At 46.8% G+C, this 24,464-nt stretch overlaps 1 protein-coding gene across 1 annotated transcript in view; it reads left to right on the forward strand.

Moving 5' to 3' along the window:
• Positions 1 to 24,464, forward strand: part of SKAP1 (src kinase associated phosphoprotein 1) — a 123,350-nt gene that overhangs the window by 2,543 nt on the left and 96,343 nt on the right. Inside the window, exons 2-4 of the mRNA XM_080359849.1 lie at positions 2,771 to 2,876; positions 10,377 to 10,402; positions 20,644 to 20,760. Of these exons, the coding sequence (XP_080215975.1) occupies positions 2,771 to 2,876; positions 10,377 to 10,402; positions 20,644 to 20,760 (249 nt within the window). The remainder of the gene's footprint in view (positions 1 to 2,770; positions 2,877 to 10,376; positions 10,403 to 20,643; positions 20,761 to 24,464) is intronic.

Here is a 24,464-nt window from a genome sequence, read left to right on the forward strand (position 1 = left end):
TCTGACTCAGCCCTGCAAAAGCAGGAAGGCTCCTCTGAAAAATGTTGTTTCACAATTAACCCATCCATTCTTGAGCTTGCAGAAAAGTCAAGAAACGCTGTGTGTGATCGTTCACAGCTTTTATTTTGGCAAGCAGGACAGGGGATGACACAACTGGCTTTCCAAACCCGGGGCTGCCTTGAGACGCATCTCGTACATATTAATGTAGTCTCACAGAAGCTCAAGGTATCTGTATTCTGTGTCGATAGGTGTCCTTAACTTTTTCAAGCTCACTTTTGCAGGCGGCTGGGTGATGGAGTGCGGGAGGGTTGGTTGGCTGGTTGGCTCAGCATTATCTTGCATGGCTGTAGCGCAGTGATTCTGTGGGGCCGGTTCCTCTGTGCACAGTGTGGGATTCCTGCTGGCAGCTTCTGATGTCAGAGAAGAGAGGAAAAAAGTGAATGTGTGTGTGCGCGGAGAGAATACACATGGCACCTTAATACCTTTCAGCTCTGCTTGTTGAGTGCTGATTAACTCCTGGAATTTAGTGCTGCCATTAAAAGGTTATTTACTACCCGGACTTCAGTGGCTGTGACATAATTCTCATGATGCTGTGCATCTCCTGCAGGATTAAAGTGGATAACTGCAATTGCCTCTACAAACTCCCCTGAAACACTTGATGAAATCTCAACTCTTTTTTTTTCCCTGCTCTTACCTTTTTAGCAGCAGGAAATGAAAAGGAGAGTCCTGTAAACTTTCAGAGTGGATCACAGAGAGCAATCTATAAACATCAAGAATATAATGTTACCGACAAGCAGTAAAACTAACATTAGGGTGATTTACTCTAGAGCTGCTTACATATTGCTCTTCCTGATCCACTCGTAGAGTTTATGGTTAGGCTTTCTTTTTCATTTCCTGGTGCTATAAACATCGGGGCTGGCTCTGCGAGCAGCTCTGCCTGCTCTGCAGAACTGACCCTCGTTCTGCTATAACTTATCCAGCAGCTGATCTGTGCTGACATCCCAGTAAGTAAATACCATATTAGAGCTAATTGCATACTCATGGAGCTAATCTATGCTTAAAAACACCAGAAGGATGCAACTGGTATTTGCACAAGTTCTGGGAGCAGTTTTGTTTCTCTTGCTTGTTCTTTCAGTGGGGAAAAGCAGCCTGGATGGCATTTCTCTTGCTGACCCATTTCTACTGTGTTGGTTTTATGCTGGTTTGTATATAATAAATTGTCCCCTTAGCCTCATCTGTTCTTAGGCAGTAAGCTCCTTGGAGCAAGATTTGTGCTCAGATATATGTACTTGGATGCTTCCTATGGAATTTGAGAGTGGTGTAAGCCACAGCATCGTCATAAACTGGTTTTGTAGCTTAGATGTACAATTAAAACTGAGGAGAGGTGTACTGAAAATGAAACTTAGTTTAGGATTACAGGATTGGCCTGGGATTTCAAAAGCTTCACTCAGCTGCTCTGGTAAAGCCTTCATGGTAGCCCAGGCAGGCCAGCTAGGGCTGAATTCCTGTTAACAGCAGTAAGTTGATATGAGCAGGTATTTTGGCCTGACACCTCTGTGCTCCTGGAGCTCCCAAACCACTGCTGGGTGTGGGTCTGGAGCAACACTCAGCCCTCGGCTGCGCTCCCCTCCAGCTCCTTCGAGATGCTCTTCACTTTAAGCAGTTTTGGTTGATTTTCTTCACCCTCAAGCTCTAAGTCTTTCTCGAATGTGTCGTGAACAGGCAACAAAAAGAAATGAGGGCTCATGATTTTAACAGGAAAAGGTGTTAATTTCTCTTGTGGCATTTTGATCTTGAGCTGTGCTTGCAAGCGGAGGAGCTGTGCAGGTTCCTGGGGGCAGTTATACAGCGCTGGCTTCTGGACCCGCAGCTGGAGCAGAAGGAGCTCAAAGTCTTGCAAGCAGGATATTAAACTGCCATTAGTGCCACAGTATGGGGTGCGAGTTAAAGGTTGGAGAGGCCTGTGGATGTCCAACACCACAGCACGGAAGCCAGTCTCAGTGAGGGGAAATGCGCAGCAAAGCTGCTCAAGTACAAGATTCATATCCTCCTATACAGTGCACGTGTGACTGGAACTGGTTTGTTTTCTATGAGGTTTGGTTTTGAGGTTTCTGGTAAAGAACATAAATATTGACGCAAATAGAAGACAATCCTTTAATCTCGCAGTCCAGGTTAAATTTCTGCAGGTTTCTGCCTGGGGTGCAGCATGTTGGTGGTGACCCTGCAGAGCCTGCGTGTGACACACGGGGTGTGGGCTGGTGGTTCGGTGCTTGTCCTCTACCAGGAGGTGAAAACCACATGTTGGGGCCTCCTTCAAGTGTCAGAGGGTACCTTGTGCTGGCATTTAAGAAGTGCTTTGCATCCTCCTCCAAATGGGATGACCTCTTCTGTGTCCTTATTTAATGCCAAAAGCCTTTCACAGAGGCAGATTTTTAGGGTTTGGGGTGGCGTGGAGTTGCACTTCAGACCAATGGATTTATCCATGTTTCACCTTCCTCTTCCCTTTTTCTGTTTGGTGGTTTCTTTGCAGTTGCTTGTTTGCCTTATACCAACTGGAGGGGAGTTCTGCAATCACATGTAATATTTAGATCCTCTTCTACCCGCAATCAGTTCAATGTCTTAACTTCTCCAAATGAAGTCATCAGACTGACTTGTGCTTCCAGATCAGACTGCTTGGTATGGCACCTCCAGGGCCTCCCCATGTGCAGCCAGGGCCAGGTTCCTTAGCCAAGAACAGATTTGTTTTAACCAATAATTCTCTCTTTCCCAGATGCTGAAATTTATCTGGCGGATGGACTGCAGAATGAAACCTTGAGTGCGAAAGCCAGGGAGCAGAGGGATGCGATTCTCTTCGGCTTTCGGCAAGTCAGAGCCAGGTTTGTGTTTGCGTTCTTTTCTAATTAAAGTGTTTCAGAACAGTGTCATGACTTGGGATACCATGCATTGTATTACACTAGCTGACCAGTGCTTTGGAAGCTAATGGACATTGAGGGCTTGGTATAATGTGCAGGTGCGCTGCACATCGGCTTGTGCGTTCTCCTGTTTAACCAGTTATGTGGCTGTCTGCAAGGCTGTCATTATTTGTGTTTGGAATTCTTGTGTTGCAAAGTAAGAAAAATGATTCCTTGGGCTGTGTCTGTGCAGCTCTGTGCATACAGGTCTCTGATTCTGCCCTGTTCTTCTTGCTCTCTTGTGCTAGAGAGAACGTTGTGGAAAAAATCCACCACTTGATCCTTAGGCAGGTGGGTAAATCAATACAGTGAGCAAAGATTCACGCTGCTGGCTTGCTGTTGAAAGTATCTATTTCATGAGTGGCTTCTGGAGTTGGATAGAGTAAAAAGCAATGAAGAGAACCTCCCGAGTTAACACTCAGGCCTGAACTGGATTCCAAACTCTCATGTCCTTGGGACTGTTCATAAGAACATGAGCTACATGGTCTGGATATGTGAGTGAAAGAAATAAAGGTGGTTCTGTTGTGCTAGGGGAAAATCGAGGAACACAAACAGAAAAAAGGTTGCTGGAGGCTTAAATGAAACTTTGAGCCTAAGCTGGATTATAGTTTTGGCTAGAAACCTGATCCAGGGCTTGCTGTTAATGCTCTAGTTATCAGATATGAGTTGTGTCACTTGAAGTTAAGACCTAACAATAAAACTCAGGGTGGCTGGCTGATCTAAGCATCCAGTTTAAATAAAACTGCTGTCGAGTCCTGAGAAGCAGAGAATTTTATCCTTCGGAAGGGCACAGCCAGACTCTATTCCCTGCAGTCCCACTGAAGAACTTTGCAAGATGCCCTGCTGTATCTTAATCGATCTTTCCTGCTGGCTAATTAAGCATCAGTTTTACTCAGCAGCTCGGGACTCCATAATTATCAGCCTGGGTTGCCCTGAATAATTGAAACGAGCTGAATGCAGAAGATGGAAGCCTTTGGAAAACGGGGCTGGAGCGCATGTAGTGGAGGAACGGGGGGTGTGTAGCAGGGCCCTGTGATATTGCAGAAGAAAGGACCTGATGACGTGTTTGTAACAGATTGCTGTGGTGTCTCTGAAAAAATCCCGCTCATTGGCAGGAATTACTCTGGGATGGAAAGAGTTAAGTAAGTAGAATTCTGAACCTGAAGTATTCAGACATCAACTCAAGCTTTTTTTTTCAACTGTCCTGAGAATATGCAACTTTAAAAGTGATAGCCCTTTATCTTCATATAATGCATTTTTAATGAATTAAAACCAGCATGGAACTCCGTGAATGTGTGAGTCAAACTTGGAAGCACGGCTTGTTGGTGCTGGTGAGCTGCTGGAGCACTGGGAGACGCTGCTCGGACCCCAGGGCTGTGGGTGGCTTTGGTGACTTGGGCCTTTAAGGGTCTCGGGGTGAATGTTGCTGCTGTCACGAGAACCCAACCTTGACTCTTTCTCAGCCTAAAAACACAATCTGGGACAAAGATTTCAATACAAAGTGATCTCAGACAAGAAGGAAATGGGGTGAAGCAGCCTCTGCATCGGGGCTGTTACGTTCCTCATGGATGCTCTGGTTTGCCTGTGGGTCTCAGTCCTGTTGCTTATTGAAATAAATTGCAGGTACTTCAGGAGGGGAAAGTGAGGCCCTGGAGCAAAGCCTCAGAGCACTGCTGATTTCCTGCGTGTGTTTTATTGCTCAGTGGCATTTGGAAAGGGTGAGCAGAACAGAGGATACAGATGTCCTTGTTCTGACCTGCGCCATTAAGGCAATGATTTGTGGTGGGGGATTACTGTAACGATGACTGTATCTTTTTATTTGAAAGGATCTGAGCGGGTCTTGCTCTTGGGGATGAGGCGCAGGTTTGTCTCTTCGGGAGCTTCCTGTGGTTTTGTGGCGGGTGTTCAGGAAACGATCAGCCATGGTCCTCGGAGGCGCCTCCTCCCCAAGCAGCCCCGCGTTCCACCTCTGCGGGTGACGCGCAGCGCGCCGTGTAGGGTTTCGTTATTCAGGTTCATAACAGACATAAGTAAACTGCTCAACTACTGGGGAGAGACACATGTGTCTCCGAAAGGGACGAGCTTCATCCAGTATGATTATCCTGAGCCAGGCTCAATAACTGCTTGTGTAACTTGGCTGTCAGGTCTTTATATCGCTGCTCTCCCCATGGCCTCATAATGTCTCCCCCCAGGAGGTTTGCTGATGACTGTAATGTGAACAAGTGGTTGGGCTTTATGTCTCCACGTGCTACCTGGGAGGATATATTGTTCCTGTCTCTGTTGAGCAGTGTGGTAGGTAGGGACTGGCCTGTGTTTGCAGGGTGTATTTTTTCCCAGGCAGTTGGGGTGTTTTTGAGGAGCTGTGTTGGGGTGTTGCAGGCGGTGGCTGTGGGGAGGTGTCACTGTATGCTTGACTTATGAACCCCTGGACCATTTTACTTTCAGAATTCATTTGGTTATTTAAAGTGCACTGTTGTGTTGGAACAGTTATTTTTTTTCCCTCCCTACTAAGACCCTATGCCACTTTCTAATATCTTGTATATAAATCCTGGCCTGGCAATTCTTTCCTGCTCATCTCTTTGGTCTTGTTGCTAACCTTTTTTAATGCTTTCCCTGATTGCTCCGCATAGTGCTCAGCACAGCGAGCCCCGGAAGGTGCTGGGTCCCCAGGAACATCCGTGTGAGGGATGAGGGTCTCACAGTGTGGTAGCTCATATAGTTCCTGTGTCCTGACCGTGGGCTGGGGACTCTTTTCTAGTCCTGAGCAGGATGTGTATTTGTGATGCTTAAAAAGCAGCTCTTGTCTGGGGGAGGATGTGGTGCCGGGGGAGAGTTTTGCTTGACTCCCCAAAGTCCCAAAGGTTGTCGGCGGCTTCTGTTTCAGGTCCCTTGGTGCCAAGGGTTTGGCTGCAGTAGCTCCCGACACCCGGGGGAACAGGACCCACTCAGGAACACAAGCCCATTCTTGTCCTTTGGCAAGAGCAGTAGCCAACAAAAAGTCTCCTTGCTGTTAAATGACCTCACCTCAGCATTTCGACATTTCTAGAGCAGTGAGAATGGCAGGGGGTGAGATGGGGAGAATGGGATTTATTTAAAAATATGGAGATAAATCGTTCCTCCCTCTCCTTGGAGTCAGCTAGTCATTTAAACTCCCTGTTGGAAGGCAAGTTCGCATTGATGGAAACAAATTCTTGGTATTTTTTTCCCCCTGAGGTGAAATGTAATAGCGCTACAAGGAGAGCGAGGCAGACCTGTTGTATATCAAAGCAGAAATGAAAAGAAAAGGGCTTAATTATTATCAAGTTTCTCACATGCACCCAAAAGAGGGTGGGTTGACCCCAAATGGAAGCGTGTGACACCCTCCAGTTTGGGCGTCAAATCCCATTGAGCTGCTCCAGTGAGAGGTTCATGCACGCTCTCACAAACCAGTGAGCTACTGGATTTACTGGTTTATGGGTGTAGCTGAACTGTAGGCAGCTCAACACCAGGAGAACTTTGCCTAATAATTGGGTCGAACTTGATCCTTTCTGTGGCAAGGTATTAGAATAGGATTGTGAAAGATTCACTAATGGAAATGCATTCAAAATCGTGTGTAAAGCAGTGCGTTTGGCCTGTTTTAATAAACTTCTAACCATATTAACTACATTTATTGCTTCAATTTTCAACCTTATTTTAAAGTTTTAAGACTGAAATGAAAGAAAATGCAATTTCAGGGTAATTTTGCTTCATTAGTGTAAATGCACTGCCTGTAATTCCTACCAATATTAAACTCATTATGCTGAATAACGTGCGATACCAAGATAAAAAGGAATTTAAGAATGACCTGATGGGCAGATAATTGAGCTGAGCACATTAATGCCAGGGCTGGACTGTAGCTCCAGCACATTGTCCTTAATTAGGCAAAGTGCTGTTCTCCTCCTCGTTCTTCAGAGGGCTGGAATTTATTTGCTCAGCAAGGAAATGATCTTGCTGAGCGGGATTTCATTCACACTTACTTTGGCCATTAAATACAGATTCGTTCTGCAAAAAATAAAAGCAAGTCCCTGTCACTTCAGAGGTATCGAGTGGGTTTTTGATTTGTATTTTCTGCCCTAGAAGTGAGCTCCCCAAGCTGTTTTATCCTCTGGGTGGGGGACATTGGGGTGTGTGCTGGTACAAATTGGGGCACCAATTGGATTCAGCCGTTATATCCTACCTGCGTCCCTACCTGTGCTGGCCGTGGCTGTTCCCCTGCCAGTAATGCAGTTTGGTGCCTTCTGGCTTGGCCTCCTTTCAGTAATTTGCATCATTTTCCATTCCAGCTGATGAAATTACCTCTGTTTCCCCATCCATTTCCTGGTGAATGCATTGTTAATCTGAAACCTGAGGACTGTAAATGATTGAAACTGTGTAACCAGAGTCTTTGCATAGCTGCTGCTGCTGCTTCTGGAACATTTAACCGAGAAATGCATTTGAAGTGGTTTCTAACCAGCTCTGCTAATGGTGAGCTCCCCAATCCCATTTTAGTATTACTTTTTCCTGCTTGAAATCTTGTACAGCATTGATTTTTCAAACATTTTTTTGAAAACATTAAAAACCAACAAATACTGTGCACCAAACAAATTACACTGTCTTGAAATATCCAATTTAATAACATCTGTGGTGATATTAGCATTCTTAATTGGACAGGAAAATACAGGAAATTTGATTGAAACCTGACTTTATTTTATGGTTCCTGCTGAAATGGAGTCTGAGAGGAAAGTGGGGTTTAAGATTTTATAGACATTAGAGCTGCAAAGGGACCATTATAACCATCCAGTTTGGCCCTCTGTATAATTCGGACCGTAAGATTCCAGACAGTGGTTCTTGTTCTCAGCCCCAGATGGGTCTGGTTTGACCCCTCCAGCAAACCCGAACGGGTGTGTTTATCACGGGTAACGTTTTACTGGATTTCTGTGTGTTGATGGGATGCGACATCACCATTTCCAGCAAAGCTGTTTGCTTGTTGCGAGTGCGGAACCTCAAAGGCCAAATGCAGCCATGAGAAACACTTGTGTTTTCAGCAGAACAAACCTGTTGCTTCTTCCTGCCTGGCCCAGAATCCGCACCCAGGAGGCGAGAGAGGTGGGTGGTTCGTCACAAACCACGAGGGAGAAATACTTGTAGTATGTATTTAGTTGAAGCATTGGCAGGGTACCCCTTGGCTTTGGCTCTGTAGTGGAAATCTGATATTTTTGGGTTAGTTCCTCACTTTACATATTGGATCCAAATTCTCAGTGGATTCCTTTGTGAGCTCATTTGGCTGAAATTAGTGAATTGACAAGTGTTTTCCTCATGTCCCTCCTCTCTCTCAAGGCCTGATGGAGATGGGACCTTCCTATTTGGCTGAAAACTCTGCTGTGTTTTGCCTTAACCGACGCTGTTCTTGGTGGATCCCACCCGTAGCTATGGGTTCAGGGTAAACTCCTACAAAGCTGAAGAACGAAGCGTGTAACTGCCTGTTACCCGCGGATAGGGTGTGTTAAAGGTGTAACACGCTTGTCAGTTGGTCCTGTCTTAACTGGGAAGCAAAATCATAATTGGCCTCAAGCTGCGCACTTTGGAGAATGGCCCCACGTGGCTCGTGTGCTGCTGTTCCGCTCTGTGCAGAAACAGGCGCCGCTCTCACCTGGATGTGCTTGAACCAGCCCCTTTGCTCCCCAGGCTGTTGCAATAGAAATGGGCATTTTGCCTAAATAATTGCATTGCTTGGGTAATGCAGGGACAACAACAAAAACCTCGGGTCAGCTCTGAAAATCATGGAAATCGAAGTTGGTGAGTAGCTAAAGCTGAAGTTACCTGCAGGACGGGCTGGGGGAACAGATGCCAAAAGTCTCGTTTCTGCTCATCCTGACTTAGACACCTCCAAAACATCAGGAAGAAAAAAAACTCTGTAAGTGAACATACTGAAAATACCGCAGCGGTGTCTGTGGGTGCCTTTTAAGCTCTCAAGATACGTAATTTATTCAAGATTTTCCTGCAGTCAGTGGCAGATGAAGGAATTAGATCATTACTCTTTTATCTTCCGTAGGAACAAGACCATCTTCCTCCCACTCCCGATTAAATTTTAAACTAACTTTCATTCTCTGTTTAAGCCTTTCCAGAGTGAAAATGATCAAAGCATGAGATTAAAGACACATCCTGATCTGATGAGATTAGAATTTTTAACTGTTTCCTTATGCTTTAAAAAAAACCCCAAAGCAGCTTTTTGATATTTCCCTCCCCCTTTAAATTTGATCAGAGCGAGGCGAACATGGGCTTGCTGGTCCAGTAGGAAATGGAACTCAATTTTACATTTTTTTAAACCATTTTACTGTATTAAAAATGACAGAGGTTAGAAACAAAGCTCTTATACTTTTATTGAACTGGAATGAGAAGTGACAGAAAATCATTTTGGTCCTAGTGCAGTAAATGTTATCACTAAAACATGTTCAGGGGAGATTAGGACGGTCTCTCAAGCACAAGAGACAAAAGTTCACAAAACAAGGAGTGATTTTTCTGTCCTTGTCTTGCAGTCTGTTCAGGAGACAAAAGTATTTCAGCTCTGGGGGTGCTGGACTTGGGGTGAGAGGAACTCAGGTCTTGCAGAGCCCAGGGAGGGAGATTCTCAAATCAAGCCTTGAATAACGTTTGAATTCTCCAAGGAAGCGTTAAGTAATAGTTAATGCTGGTTGGAAACAAAAGGATGGAGCTGCTCTGCTGGTCCCTCTGCCCTTGGGCTGCTGGTGTCGCTTCTCTGGGCTTCAGAGATAAGACGTGGCTGCCACAGGACGGGAAGGGGCTGGTGGTGACAACGGGGACGGCCGCCCCAGCAGCCCCGCGGCTCCTCCCGTTTCCCACAGCTGGGATCTGTCACCGAGCCCCTTCACCCAGCAAAGTTTCCTCTATCTGCACACACATTCTATTTTCTTTGTCCAAAGCAAGCAAGTCAAATAAATATTATGCCCTTAATCGGAATTCTGTTGTTGTTTTCTAATTAATCTGTGTCAGTAGCTTGAATGTTTGTGTTAAATCATTTTCTTTGTGAAAGCTTTTAATGAGGAATCAAATTGATTGGATTTTTACGTACTGGATTCTTGCCACTAGTGCCTATAGACCAACCCGCTGTCGCACGTCTTGCCTGTGAACGGGTCACTTTGTGGCTTATCCCCAATCTTGGATCTGCTTCTAAAACTCACCAGTGCTGTTCCCTTATTGACTCATGTCAACCCAAGATGTGCTCGAAGTGCGGGACTCCTCGTTCTTCTTGGGGCTTCTTGCACTAAATGCATAGTGACCGTTCGTTGGGTTCCTGGCGGCAGTTCTGACACGATTCTCCCAGCTGTAACTTATTCATCAGGGTGGAATAAATCATGAAGAAAATAATGTATGCTCATGCCTGTCTCTTTGTTTGTTTTGCTCTTTTAGGTACCACTTGGAGTGTGTGTCCCGAGGTGAGTACGAGCTGGGGAAGAAGGGGCGAGTTCTTCCTGTGCTGAGCCCAGGGAGCAGGGAGGGTTGGATGTGTCTGGTGGTTTTGATGCTAAGTCAACAAGGAGAAGAACTTAGACTGAATATATAGTTGTGAGTGGAGGTTCTTAGGGTTGGAAAAGGGTAAAGTTGTGGTGAGGGCCATAGCAGGAGCTGGGGTTAGTGTTCTGAATAGCAGAAACCCTTTTCTACTTACCCTAGAGAGCAAATAATACAAAACCGTCTGGTGCTGATGTAAATGTATTATCTTGGATTAGCCCAGGAAATTTTCCTGCAAAACTTCTGTCTGCAGAAAAAGCTTAAAGTCCAGAAAGGGCCGAATGTTCCCATGGGCTGTTGGTAGGAGTGGACTGCTGGGGAACCTGCCGCAAGTTTCCTCCAGTCTCATTGCTGCACGTTAACCCGGACTTGAAACTGGATCAACCTCCAGGTGTAGACAAATGGCCAGGCTGTAAACTCCTCAGGACCGTGACCATCTCTCATTGTGTCTGTTAACAAGCTGGGAGATTCTGATTGTGACTTTGATCTTCATTTCTCCAATAATACGGGTGATGATTTAAACTTTCCAGGGTGCCTGCGGGTCACAAGCCATGTCAGTGGGTACTTCTGCATATTTGGGCAATTGATCTTTGCTCAGAGCTGACCCGGGGCTCCTTTGGCTCTGTGGGATTGCTGGAGCTCAGCTCCCATTCCTCACTGCAGGCAAGGCCTGGTCTTCAGTGGCTTTGGCCCTTTTCCTTCAATAATGGTTGCGATACATGAGCACAGGCTGAAGGATCTGCCGGTGTTCAAACAAGACGGGAGCTGGGGCTGTAATAAAAACCCTTGTGAGTGTTCCAACTCAGCTAATCCTTCATTTACTCCAGGAATAAATTCCAGTATGTTCCTCCTCGATCAGGCCCCACTTCCAGCACAGACATGGCAGAAATGCAGCAGCAGCGCAATTCCCACTAGAACAGTGTTATCGCATTTTAATATGAGCCTCGGTGCAGCCTCGGTGCTTCTAATTGCTTTCAAACCATTGTTTTCATGCGTTTGGTTGATGAACCCAGCATCTGGCATCATTTGAGAAAGTACAACAGACAGCTGTGTTCAAAATTAAAAGAAAAAGAGAGTGAGAGAGGAGCAGAACACATAAAAGGGCTTAAAATTAGGGTTTTTTTTGTTAATTTTGGAAGTTCATACAATATAAAGGGTGGAGGAGGGATGCTTCTGTTCTTCTCAAATAGTCTTTATTCTTGTATGGAGATGGAAGCCTGGGTAACATTAGGAAGATCCATTTGTAGAACCGTGTATAGATACGTGAATGAAGTGCCTTGCTCAAACGCCTGCTTGGAATTACTGTACAAGCGTTTGGGTCTTCAGGTATGTCCATATGTACAAATGTGCTCCTAAGTCACTTTGAGAACTAATACTATTCAGAAAAGAAATTTAGTAAGAAAGCAGGACAAGTTGGGAATGAAAACATGGGCTTGACCATTGCCTGGAGAGCCTCAGCCCCGGGGACGGTCCTGTGCTGCGGGTGGAAGGGTAATGGGGAGAACTTGGTGCATGCCAGGTGAAAAAGAACTGGGGAACCACACTGTGGGGCTTGGTTTTATACAAAAAAACCAACCTCATGTGCCTGGACATGTTGGTAAGAGCACTGCAAACCCCAGCGAGAATGAGCTGCACCCCAGTGCATTGATAACAGGCTGTGGCCGAGGAAAAGGGGGTTTCTTGGCAGTAAACAGCTTTTCTGGAGGGGATTAGCAGGACTTGGGGGCACGTCTGCTGGAGGCTGGGAAGCTCCTCAACTCAGAGCTGCGCGGGAACCCCCGAAAGCCAAAACCTCGGGGATTCCAGCTGGCCCAACCTCTTGGTTTCCACTAGTGCCTGGAATTAATACAAGGGATTTGATATCTCCCAGCAAGCAGAAATGTATGTGAAACAGGAGCACAGGTCTCACCTTGAGGGTGAGTTGAATATTCCAGTGCAGTTTTGGGAAGGTGTAACTGAAACAGGAATTCAGGTATTGCCTTGAGGTGGGTTGGAAATACTCGTGTGGTTTTGGGAAGGTGGAAGCGAACGGAGCAGCAGCCGCAGGCTGAGCTGCTGGACCCGGTTCACCCACACGCAGTGATGGTGATGGCTGGAGGCTGTTCCTGCAGAGCCTTTTTGCCTTGTTCCTTAGGTGCTCTTTGAACAGAGCCCCGGAGTGACTCATATTTCCCTTTGGAGGAGGCCTGGCTGCCTTTGCGAAACATTTTATACACTTAATATATTTTATACATGCATGCCATTGCTGTCTTGCAGCAACCTCCCCTTTGTGGAAAGAGAGCCGAGGAAAGTTGGCAAAGAAAATCTGGAGAGGACCTGAGTCAGTCTCAGCCCATCCCCACGTTCCTTTCCACTGTTTCTGCCTCTGAATTCAGCACAGGGGAAACATTCTGCAGCAGCTTTGGTTGGGAGAGCCGGCTGCTTGGAGGACGGTGGGGAACGCAGCCATGGGAGGAGGAAGGGTTAAAGAAGATGCATGTATAGCTAGATAAGAGTTGTGGGTCAGGCTGGAAGTTTGGCTTTGCTGGAATATTTTTCCTATGTGCTGCGTGTTTTCTGCATAGCTCGTCAAAATATGCATAAGTAGTCAAAATGTGAGAGTGAGGATTGTTGTTCCTGTTTGTTAAATTTAGGAAAACCGAGGCTCAAGAAATGTGTTGAAGGTAGCAGAGCATCTACCGGTGTGCCCAGGAACTGGATCCAGATTTGGTGCTTTTCCCAGCTCTGTGCTCAGCCCCAAAAAATGGCACCTCCTGAAGCAGGAGGAATAAATCCAGATGTACAGCAGGGTGAGGGCCAAGCTGGGCTAAAACACAACTTAAAAACCGGGAGCCTTCATGTTCTGTAAAAGGATTAAGTAACAATGCGGAAAGTCTTAGTGGGCCCCTTATCTGCTGGTGCGCACTGTTGGGACGGAGCGTGGGTGCGGGTGCAGACACCCCAGGGGCACCAGCACCCTGGGCCGGCGGTTGTGGCTGTGCACAGCGTGGGTATGGACCCAGGAACACCTCTAGTTTTCTGTTGTTAAATGGCATCATACAATGGCCTGGAGCATTAGATTTCTGAAGGAGCTTTTCTATGTCAAGTCCCAAATCTATTGAACTGAAGCGGAGCTGGATGGGAGACGGAACTGTGCGTTTCCCCAACCCGCTGCTCCCTGCTATTGCATATTTGCTTCGTGTAGTTATGACAAGTACAAGTAGCAAATCATTAAAGCAGCAAAGCCACCATCTTTACTGTAAAGATCCCCTTTGAAGCTGAGGCAGAGTGTTCCTGAATTAATGGAGTGCACAGTGATTTTACTAAGTTGTATTTATAAAAACCCCTCTTTGCGTTCATGCCAAGAGTCTCCAGCTCAGTGGTAAGCAGGGTTCAGACACAGAAACCTAGCCTAGATTTATGATGTGTTTGAAAATGCAAGGGAAAAAATATCGAATTGACAATATTTGTAACATACTGTTAAAATATCTGTTCTAGCGCCATGCGTGGAATTCCTTCGCTTTATAAACACGAGCGCCAGCTACAACCCTGGAAATGTCATAACACCTAAAGACAGAAAGAAAACAAGAAAACTTTTGTTAGGATGCCTTGTAAAGTCCAAGAAGTGTTTGGGTGGTGTGTGGAACAGAGAGTTAATTAATGAAAAATAAAATATACACAAAGGCATATGTTCTTGAGCTTAAAAAACAGCAAAGCTGTAACATCAACACTTGTGACAGGTCCCTTTATCAGCAGTGGAGCTTTGCTTCCTGCGCTTCTCTGTGGGTGTTGTGTTCTGGGTGCACTAATCTGTGCAGAGACACAGTATGTTTTGCACTGCAATCCCTCCCGTTCCGTAGCTTTGCAGACTGAGCAGCCGCACAGCTTTGCATTTACACAGATTTATCAATTATTCTGCTACCTGAGGTATTATGCAAGAATTTTGGAGGCAAGTAACAATTATAGGAGCAAACAGAACACTCTGTTTGGGAAAGTGTCATAGGTAGGAGGCAAACGTCTGCGCTCCGACTGTATGGAGGTGGATTTGCGTTGTTATTTACATATATACACAGAAAAGTCAAGATGTATGTGTAACTTTGAAACTGCTGCTGTTGCATTTTGAGTGTTCAAAGCGGAAAGCAGCCTCCCTGCCTTATTGTGAAGCTTTAAAATCTTTTAAATACTGGGAGTCCAAGGCTTTTTAAAATTTGGTTCACTGTTATCAGTCTTTACTTGGAGTCGGGAAATGGAGAACCTGCAGGATTTATAATAGCACTGAAAGACCAGATAACAACAACTAGCAGCTCGGGTGGGTTATCCTGCAGTCAATGTCAAAATACCATGGCGTTGATTGAGAAGAATTAACTTGATGAGGAGGGCTTTTGAACTGTCTTAAAACCAGCCCATTGATTTAAAACTTGTTCCGAACTTGAGGGAATTTTCCTGGTTTGGATCACCAGGTGCTTCTCGGAAATCCTGACTTTGTTAATCAAAGTGTACGAGTTACAGAGTCACCCACGGTCCTTTGAAACCCATCCCAATTGGAGCACCTTGGGGCAGAGCTTGTCCCCTTGGGTCCCACCTCAGCGTCCCCTGTTGTGTCCTGTGCCTCCCTCCCCAGGGCAGCCCTGAGCACACCAGACTCTTCAGAATAAAGCAATGCACCATAAAAAGGGAGGTATAAAAATGTCAGTAAAGATGCTAAATATACAGCAGTTTGGGGAGCCCCAGTAAGTTAAATATTAATGAGTTCTATTGCTCTCACTTTGGTCAGTTAATAAAATACTCTAATTATTAGATTGTCTAAATTGCCTGATGTGCAGCTTTGGAGATAGACAGCCTTCTCAAATGAACCCACTGTGTTTTCTGGACTTGTTCGTGTAATAGGAATGTGCTGCAGCTTTCTTTTTATAAAGAAATCTCTGGGGTTATTGTAATGTGCACAGATGAACAGGCAGCCCCAGCATTGCTCTGTGCTCATGCACAACACAAGAACGTTCAAGAAATTGCCCTGCTGGGGATTGAGCACCAGAGTGTTGCCATCGACCATCGCCTGGGCTTTCTCACAGCCGTAACAGACCCTCTGCTCCACAGACATGGGGGAAAGGATGTGAATTCTCTAGTTTGGCCATTAAGATGTTTTGGAGCCCTTAGGAAAAGGAGTGTCCTGGTGTCACCCTGGGGGCCTCACCGGGGAGAGGAAATCGGGCCCCTCAGCACCCACAGCCCCGCTCAGGGACCCCGATGGGTCAAATCTGGAATCCTGAGTCCCTCTCCCAGCTCTCCACACAGGGATTCTGCATTGCTTTGGTCTGCAGAGCAGTAACCCCATCTGAATTTTCTCCGAAACAGTGATTCTGCCCTTTAGTCAGGCTCCATCCTGCCACCCAACTGTAAAACCATCCTTTGCATTATCGTAATGCTTAATGGGCATCTCCCCCAGTCCCTGGAGTGCCCGTCGCTCTGCTGAACGCTCCTGTCTTTGCATTCACTTATGTTCTGTTAACAGTGAGAACTGCTGCAGATACGGGCAAGACAGCCTCCTTGTGTCTTGTCGCTGGAACATGCTTGCTGAACTCAGCTCCCTCCTGCCTCAGCACTGCTTAGTCCTGGTTCTCTTGGAAGGGTTTTGGCTAAGAAAATACCCTGGAGGTACTGTCACTGCAATGGATGGGACTTAAAACTATTTGGCCTGTAGTCTCCTCTGTGGTACCAATGATGCTGATGTCTGGCTTCCCAGACACTGTTGTGTTGTGTTCCTAGCAGAGCTGGTGCCTCAGTAGATGAACCAAAATGCAGATTAGTGGTCTTCCTCTGCCTCAGTGTCCCATCCTTTAAATGAGGACCTTTTCAGAGAGGCTCGGGAGGAATAATTTATTAGTGGACAGAAATACAAACTGTTAGTAGCTTTAGGCTGGTTTTGCTCCCATTGGATGGGCTTTGTATTTCACTGACGTGTTACGGGGTCATAAAAGAAAGAATAAATCTTGTTTACTTGTTTACATCCCGTGGGAATCTTGTGCTGCGCTGGGTTTCAGGCTTGTTCTGAGTGAGGCTGAAATGTGCTGGGAGCCCCATCAGGGGCAGAATGTGGGACCCGCTGCTGAAAAGGCACCAAGGACTGCGAGAGGAGATGGGGGGAGAAGGGAAATGGGAGAGGGCAACTCAGCTGGAAGGACATGGGGCTGGACAACACCGAGTGGTGGGAGAGATGCAGCATCACCTCACCAGTTGCTTCATGCCCCCACAGCTTTGGGGGGTTATTTGGGACCCCCCCCCCAGGTCATTGGCTATTTGGATTGGTGAGGCGCTTTGCTATCTGCCAGAAGTCGTCTTTCGGGCAAGGCTTGCAAGTTGAAAACCCCTTGATGGTGATTTGTGGGGTGGCCTTGCTGGTGTGCGAGCAGGAGCAGGTCCTGCAGCCCCGGCCCCCGTTCCCTGCAGCTGCAGGTCCTGCACCGCAGCCGATGCTGCGCGCTGCAGCCCGACCTGCTGGGCACAGGGGATCACTGCAGCACACCGGCCTCTGCGCAACAGCTTCCCGCTTCCTAGTTGCTTTTTAACGTAAGTGGCGTTTTTAGTGGACCATTAATTTGCTTTACTACACGCAATTAGCAAAAACTGGATACTGAGTGAACAAAATTAGGCTTGGACTGGATTCCCTTGTCAGCCAGCCAAGAACTGTTTGGGTCGACGTTTCTAAAACAACGATAAATCGTCTCCTCCTGTGGACCAGGAGCTCCCTCGCTTTGCTTTGGCCCCGTTGCCGTCAGGCAGCCCCGTCCCGCTGGTAAAGGCAGCAGAGCCAGCGGCGGGTCCTGCTCTCACCGTGGCCTCAGCAGCCAGGAACACAGTTATTTTCCTTCTGTGTATCACCTCCACGTCCAAGAAAACATTCATTAAGTGGGATAAACACTTTGAGATCTGCAGATAATAATTTCCTCTTGTAGTTTGTTAATAACACCAGTGCTGTTTGTACAGCCTGCGGAGGACAGACGGACATGTGTGCGTATCAAACTGATGTGCGGCAGAAAACATGGGATTTTCAGGCAAATATATTGTTATTACCCAGGCACGAACACTCCAGGAAAGTCAATAGGCTGTACAAAGAAGCTGCAGAAAATCTGCATCCACCAAAACCTCAGCTATTCACATATTAATCACAGGGGCTAACCACACAGATCCAAATGGGCGCTTAGGAGCCCATGAAGCCTTTAAGGCATTCAAAAAAGAAACATCATACATTTTCTAGCACATAAATGTGTTTAAAAAGGTATATAATTTATAATAGCAATGTTGACAGAGCTTTAACTACATTACTAAAGCTAAACTATAATATATTTACATGTGAGCAGTACTTACTGTGTGGGTGCGTCTCTGTTGATGTGTTTCCATGTGATTCTCCATAATTTCAGGCAGTGATTGTAGTGAGGGATATTAAACCATAGTATTGATAATACTTTTACAGCTCTGCTTTGGGAAATGCATTACTGCTAAATTAGTCCCTGAAAATCGAGAGATATTAACACTGTCGAGCATGAAGGCAGATGGGATTTGGATCAGAGACCTTTATTTGTAGTATGATTCTGAGGAGTCATTACTTTAAAGCAGGAACTTTGTTTCCTTGACTATTAACTCGAGTTGGGGATTTTACTTCCGCCTTGGCATGAATGAGCTCATCATAAAAGCGTAAATGGAACTCGCTCGCTATTGATTTTTCTTATGCTCTAAAAAGATGCTTAATGAAACTCTGGGTACCCAGATAAAGACCTTCACTGAATGCAAACGAAGCTTAATTGCAGTTCCCTTAACAAGCTACTGGCGATGATATTTTTTCCACCACAAAGCCCTTTCACCTATTCCGATTGTTTCTCTTCCTGTGTGTGCCAGGATGCATTCATTCACCTCTTTTTCCCCTTCCCCCCGCCACGACTGTAGGTTAGAGGAAGGAAAACTTTGCGGGTTTGCACCGTATCTGTGTTAATTACACCGAGAGCTCCTATTTCTGCTTCTGCACAAGGAACTTTCTGCAGAGAATGTCAGAGCTGAATAGATGGCATCGCTTCATTGTTCTCCCTGTGCTGCAGCTCTGGTGAGGCGAGCAAGGCGGATTTAGCACCCATGGGGCAGCCAGACAGAGCCCAGGGAGCCCTCGATGAGCTGGGAGCCTGAGACACCTCGTGCTCTTCCCCTTAGAGTCCATTTGTCTGTTGTTCGTGCTCCAAAGAGCGATAAGTTGGGGCATTTTGCTGAGGGTTTGTGTAGGAAGATAGAGCAGCTTTGCGTCAGGTGCAGAGTAATTATTTGCCGGGGTTCTGTGCTGTTTGGTTTTTATTCCCTGTGTTTTCATTAAAAGCTAATGAGTTTTTTCTTCATTCAGAACAATAGCCTGGCCCCTGACAAGTTGGGGGGTGTTTTTTCTGCTTGGACTCAACTGGCTGTTGCTGCTCCATAAACTTTATGGAGAAGTGGATTAAAGCACGAAAAGTTCTCGTCATGCAAATCCAAATGGAAAGGCGGTCGGATGATTTGCTTTAAGTAACTATGTCCACAGAGCTTTCGTGGATCTTTTTTGTTACTGGAACTATAAGTAGTATTTGAAAATACTCCTAATGCTAAACTGGACAACAAGACAGCAAGAACCAATCATAGTGACAACCCCTGGTGTGAGATTTCACACCTGGGAATTATTCTGCCAAAACATAGACCTGTGGTTTGATTCTCCCCCATGGCTGGTGTGGCCACTGACGTCTTCTTGCAAGTAACTTTCTTGATCAGGCCCTTGGTTTTGTTCCAAACAGTTTAGTGCAGCCGTGGCCCCGGCGCTGCCTCCTGCAATCAGAAACAGTTTGCTCGTTACCGCAATAATCCTGCACCTGTATCTCGTTATGCAGGACCACCTGTTACCTTGGTGTTCGTTTGAAACGCCAGGTTTAATACGGTGCAGTTTGGGTGGAAGAAAAGGTTCTTTTCAAAGGGCTGAACGGGCTTCTGGAAAGCGTCTTACCAGGCTGGCATCCTTGCATGGCACAATCAACACCACTTTTCCTGCTGCACTGAGCTCCTGCCATTTGGTAGCAGCTTTTTAGAGCTTTTCTTTATTGGCCAGTGTCTGATCCCGCAGGAGGGATCACATCCTGCCCTTGCTGCTTGGCATGGGAGATTAGTCATTGCTGATGCTAAATGATACACTCCCAAAAGGAGAAGAAGTGGAAAATAAACCACATCCAAAATATTGTGTCCTGCCTTTCTGCAGCTGGAGACTTGATGGTGTCTCTGCTGTGTTTCTGGGTGGGAGGGCGAGCGTTAAACCCTCCGTTCCAGGCCACGCTGCCCTTTCAGCAGCACCCGATTTCAACTACAGGGCACAGCTCTTCTGTTTGCTGAGATAAACCTCGGGTTTAGTGTGTGAACACAATTAACATCAGCTGAAAACTCACCTTTCTTGCTGTTTGTTGTGTGTTGAATGAGTAAGCAGCTGTCTTTACCTCTGTTATCAGCAGCCTCGGCTGTGTGTGTTCAGGAAATGGAAGGGAAAAGCTTGAAAGGCCACTTTTTCGCTTTGTTTGAGTAGTATTTTCTTCTACAGGTAGGCTGGCTGCGCTCCATTTATATTAAAGTCTGATATTAACATCTGTCACTGTAGTACCTAAGTGCCTTCTGCATAAAATCCAATATCAGTAGCAAATTCCCTCGCAAAATGTCTGCTCACAGAAAACCTCAATGCAGCATCAACTATGGGGAGGTAATTGTTCCTGCTATCACTTTGTTAATTTGTATGTGACTGCCTGTCATAAGGAGTAGTTTTTTTCCCCAATCACTCTTCAATTAAGGATCTCAAAGCTCTTTCCTAAAACCCAGGAAGAGTCTTCACCCTAGTGAAGCAGGTAACCTAGCGTTCTATTCCACAGATGGAGGATTTTTGCAGGGGTCACATACCGATGGTAAGAACAAGGAATTGACATAGTTTTAGTGGTTTGGCCCCAGCAATGGTATTTGCACCCTCGTCTGGTGTGACGTCTGTGCTGCCTTGGCCTCGAGTGATGAATCTGGCCTTAAACCCATAAAAGTGGTTTGGGTTTTGTAGAGAACTCCAGGGGAAGGTGGGACCCAGGAGGAACCGAGTCTCACGGTGTAGGCAGCAAGATGTGAGCTCTTCACTGAGATCAGGCTCTTCTCTTTCCAGGAGAGGATCAGCACGATGCTGGCATGGGCCAGGACAGTTCTGATGAGAACCAGAGCTGGAGCGTGGCGCCTTCCGTGGCATCCGAGGCGTCGCTTCCGTCAGACTTCCAGGATGATGGTAAGTCACTGCTTTGGGAAGTCCTTGAGTGGAGAAGACAGAAAGGTAAGTGTGATCTAGCACAACTTCCTTGTTGTCTTTCATCCATCTCATAACACTGCAAGGACGTTTTGGCTTTTTGTTGGCTGGTAGCTGTTTTGTCAGTGACTAGAAAATGTTACAGTGATCCTGAATTTAATTTAGTATTGCTGAAGTTAAATGTATTTGTTGATGGTCTTGGGACAAACTGGAGTTGGTTGGTGCTGAGCGGTGGATGGGACTTGGCTCTGAGGCCAAGGGCTCTTTTCAAAGCATTAAATGTCAGACGGGGGCTTTCTGGGCTAAGGGTTTCTGTGATGCTCACGTCCACTTGTCAGTGGCGGTTTAGGAGTGATGGATTTGCAAGATGCTGTTGCAGTTGAACCTGCAGAGCTGAGATGGTTCTGATCTTCTCAGGGGTTATCTCTGGGCCCTAGCGAAGGCTCGACTGCTTTGGTCTCAGATTCTCAATCTCTCACTTCCCACAGATCTTGTTTCTTCCTCCTCTTCTGCTTCACTTGCACTTTCCCCCATGCTTTCTTACCCCTCCTTGTCCTTCCTTTTTGATTTTCTCTGCTTCCGTCCCTCCTCTTCTCCACCTTTCTCTGCTCAGTGTGCTCTTTCATGTCTACTCCTACTCTTGCTAGGAATCGGTAGCCATCAGTCAAGAATACAAAGAAAGAAGGATTTATTTGGGACGAGGCCATAAGAGCTGATGTGCACCACAGTTACCAGGCATATCTGCTGTATGTGTTGATTCGAGCTATAAAATAAATGGCTTCGTTTAGACTGATTAGAGACAAGGTTAGTCTGATAGATAGCGAGTAATTGCAGCATGAAAAGAGGTGTGGAGTTTAGGTTTGGTTGTTTTAAATAATCTGTGTGCTCAGATACGATGCACTTACGCAGAGTGCGGATGGAGAACGTGTGACAAGGATAATGGATGTTGGCCTAAATGGGACATGAAAGGCCGCTGAAGACCTCGCGCTTGGCCTCGCCAGGCGAGCAATGTCTTTATGAAGTCTAAGGTTTCTCCTGGCGTGTTTATTAAGCTTGTCTAAGGAGGTATTTGCTTTGCTAACTCTGAGTGGTGGTTTTTGGCAGCTCTGCGGGGCAGAGTTTGACAGGACGCTCGCAAGGTATGCAAACACTTGGCACCACTGGAAGTTTTCAGACGCAGATGAGATGCCAGGCTCGATGGAAGGATGCCCAAGTGGCTCAATGGCGAGGAGGCTGATGATATAGAAAAACTACATACTATAAAAAGGAGGGGAAAAAGTTGGCATTGAGAGCAGCTCCATTAAAGTGAGGTGTTAACTCTTGGAAGCTGGCGAGAGTGCTGAATTAACAGCAAGTCACAGACTACATGTGTTCGTTCTGGATGGAAGCTGAACGATGTTGGCTGATCGGATGCAGGCCGCTGGTAGTCTGAAACTAGAAGGGGAAAAAAGGAAAAGAGATTAAATTGCTGCTTTCAAGAAGTAAATGAAGCTAAATTTTGAACAGACTTTTCCTGGCTTGCCCTGACTTCTCGTGGGAATCGGAGAAGCTTCCGAGTTGTCTCTGGAGGGAGCAGGAGGGCCGGGGCGGGTTGGGATGACTCTACTCAATGAGGCATGGCCCGCGCTGGAGGATCGTCCCTAATGAGTGATTAAGGAGCTAATGTTTGTACAGCGCTGGGAGGCTGGGAAGCACTGGGGAAGTGCTAAGTACTCTTATAATGATAAGTATTTCTTAGGAGACACTTCCCACGTAATGTACTCTGCTCGGAACACTTGAAGACTTTTCCAAAATGTTTTGTTTTTTAAACTGGTAGATCAGTTAATTTGCTGGTATTTGTTCATTCACTGTTACTGAAGCACAAGGTAGATGTCACCATGTCCTGAGGGGTGGGAGTTGTGTGTCTTTAGTATTTAGCTTTATCAGTGGGGTTTCCCCGCGGCTCCTCAGCCATGAGCCAGAGGAGTCACTTGGCGTCACAGCGAGATCACGGCCATGTCGCAACAACACAAGGGCCGATATATTCTGTTTGTATTACACAGGTGTCAGTCAGCACGGGGAAGGTGATGGGGATGTACTTTATGGGTTCTGTTAGGCATGGGCCCCGAGGTAAGAAATCTCGCCTCTGACCTCCAAGGTTTTTCCATCATGTCAACAGAGAACTTTGGCCAAACATACTGACAGTTGGGCAGTTCTGCGGGGTGGGTTGTGTTTGGGGTTTTTAAATGTAAGTTTTGAGTATCTTATACTCGAATCCTTTAGCAAAAATTCCCTTTGCTTTATAAAAATGTGCTAAAAATGGCTTTTCTCTTAAAAGGTGTGGAGGGTGGCAGATGAAGTGGCACCTCACTGTGTCCCAGTGGCTTGGGGACAGAGGGACAGACACAACGCTGAGGGCTGGGGGGGTTAGAAACTGTAAAGAGGTGTCTGCTCTGTAATCCAGCTCCGGGTACTTGAACCTATTTGCAGTCTGGACAGGGGATGCCCGTTGCTGGGATGGGGTCCTAGGGGGTGCCAAGATGGGGAGTCCCGGGGTTGCCGGGATGGGGGGTCCCAGGTTTGCCCGTTGCCGGGATGGGGGCTCCGGCGGGTGCCCGTTGCCGGGATGGGGGGGTCCTAGGGGTGCCCGTTGCCGGGATGGGGGGTCCCGGGGGTGCCCGTTGCCGGGATGGGGTCCCGGGGGTGCCCGTTGCCGGGCTGCGGGAGCGGCGGCGACAGCGGAGTTCTGCAGCGCCCCCGTGTGGCGCAGGGGGAGCTGGAACCCGCGTGGGCTCCTTGGACTTTTCTTGTTACTTTTGATTAAAAACCACAACGAACAAACAAAACAACAACACCCCCCTCACCCTCACCCCCCCAACCTCCAAAACAGGTGTTTTCGGCAATTTCTTCTTCCTGCTCTTCCCACTGCGGGTGCCCCGACAGCTCGATGTGGGCTTGGGTTAAGCCCCTGTGTCGATTCAGTAACAGCAAATCTCTGCTTTTCAAAGCCCAAAGCGGCAGTGGTGGTTTTCTCCTGCTGCGCGGGACGATCTGCGCTGGGTTGGCCCACGGCCCTCAGCCTGTGCTGGGGCCCAAAGGAGCCACTTGCCCAAATGCTGCTGAATTTCAGGTGCAAAACCAAAGCGCGTCAAATAAAATGCAGACTAAGAACCTGTTTCAGAAATGCTGAGTATCACCAATGGTCTGTATAGATCAAACCCTGAATGACCACAGATGCCTCTTACGCTGGAGTTGAAAGCTTGACGTTTTTCTTTTCAAAAACCATTAGAAGCAATTATCTCTGTCTCCCTGATGTCCAGAAATGTCTTTTGTTGCTTTTGATGGAGTTATTATAAACTTAGTGTTCATGTATTTTCAGCCTCCCGAAGCAGCGCAGGCAGCCCCGGGGGACGGTTTGGCCAGGGTGCGATTGCTGCTGAAGGTTTCTCCCCAGCCGTTCCCTTTCTGATCTCGGGCATCGCCCCAACGAGCCCGGGGAGCAAGAGGTTAAAACACGGGTCAGTTATGTCTCCCGATTCCTTCCCCTGCCGTGGAGCAGGTCTGACCAGCTCAGTGTGAGCTTTGCCAAGGGGAGGAGAACAGGCACTAATCCATGTTTAAGAAAACAACATGTTTTCTATAAAAATATCTACTCATACTGTGTGACGGTTTGTAAAGAAATCAGAATCCCTTAAAGCTGCACAGCT

Source organism: Nesoenas mayeri (assembly GCF_963082525.1).
Source record: "Nesoenas mayeri genome assembly, chromosome: 26".
Taxonomy (NCBI): Eukaryota; Metazoa; Chordata; class Aves; order Columbiformes; family Columbidae; genus Nesoenas; species Nesoenas mayeri.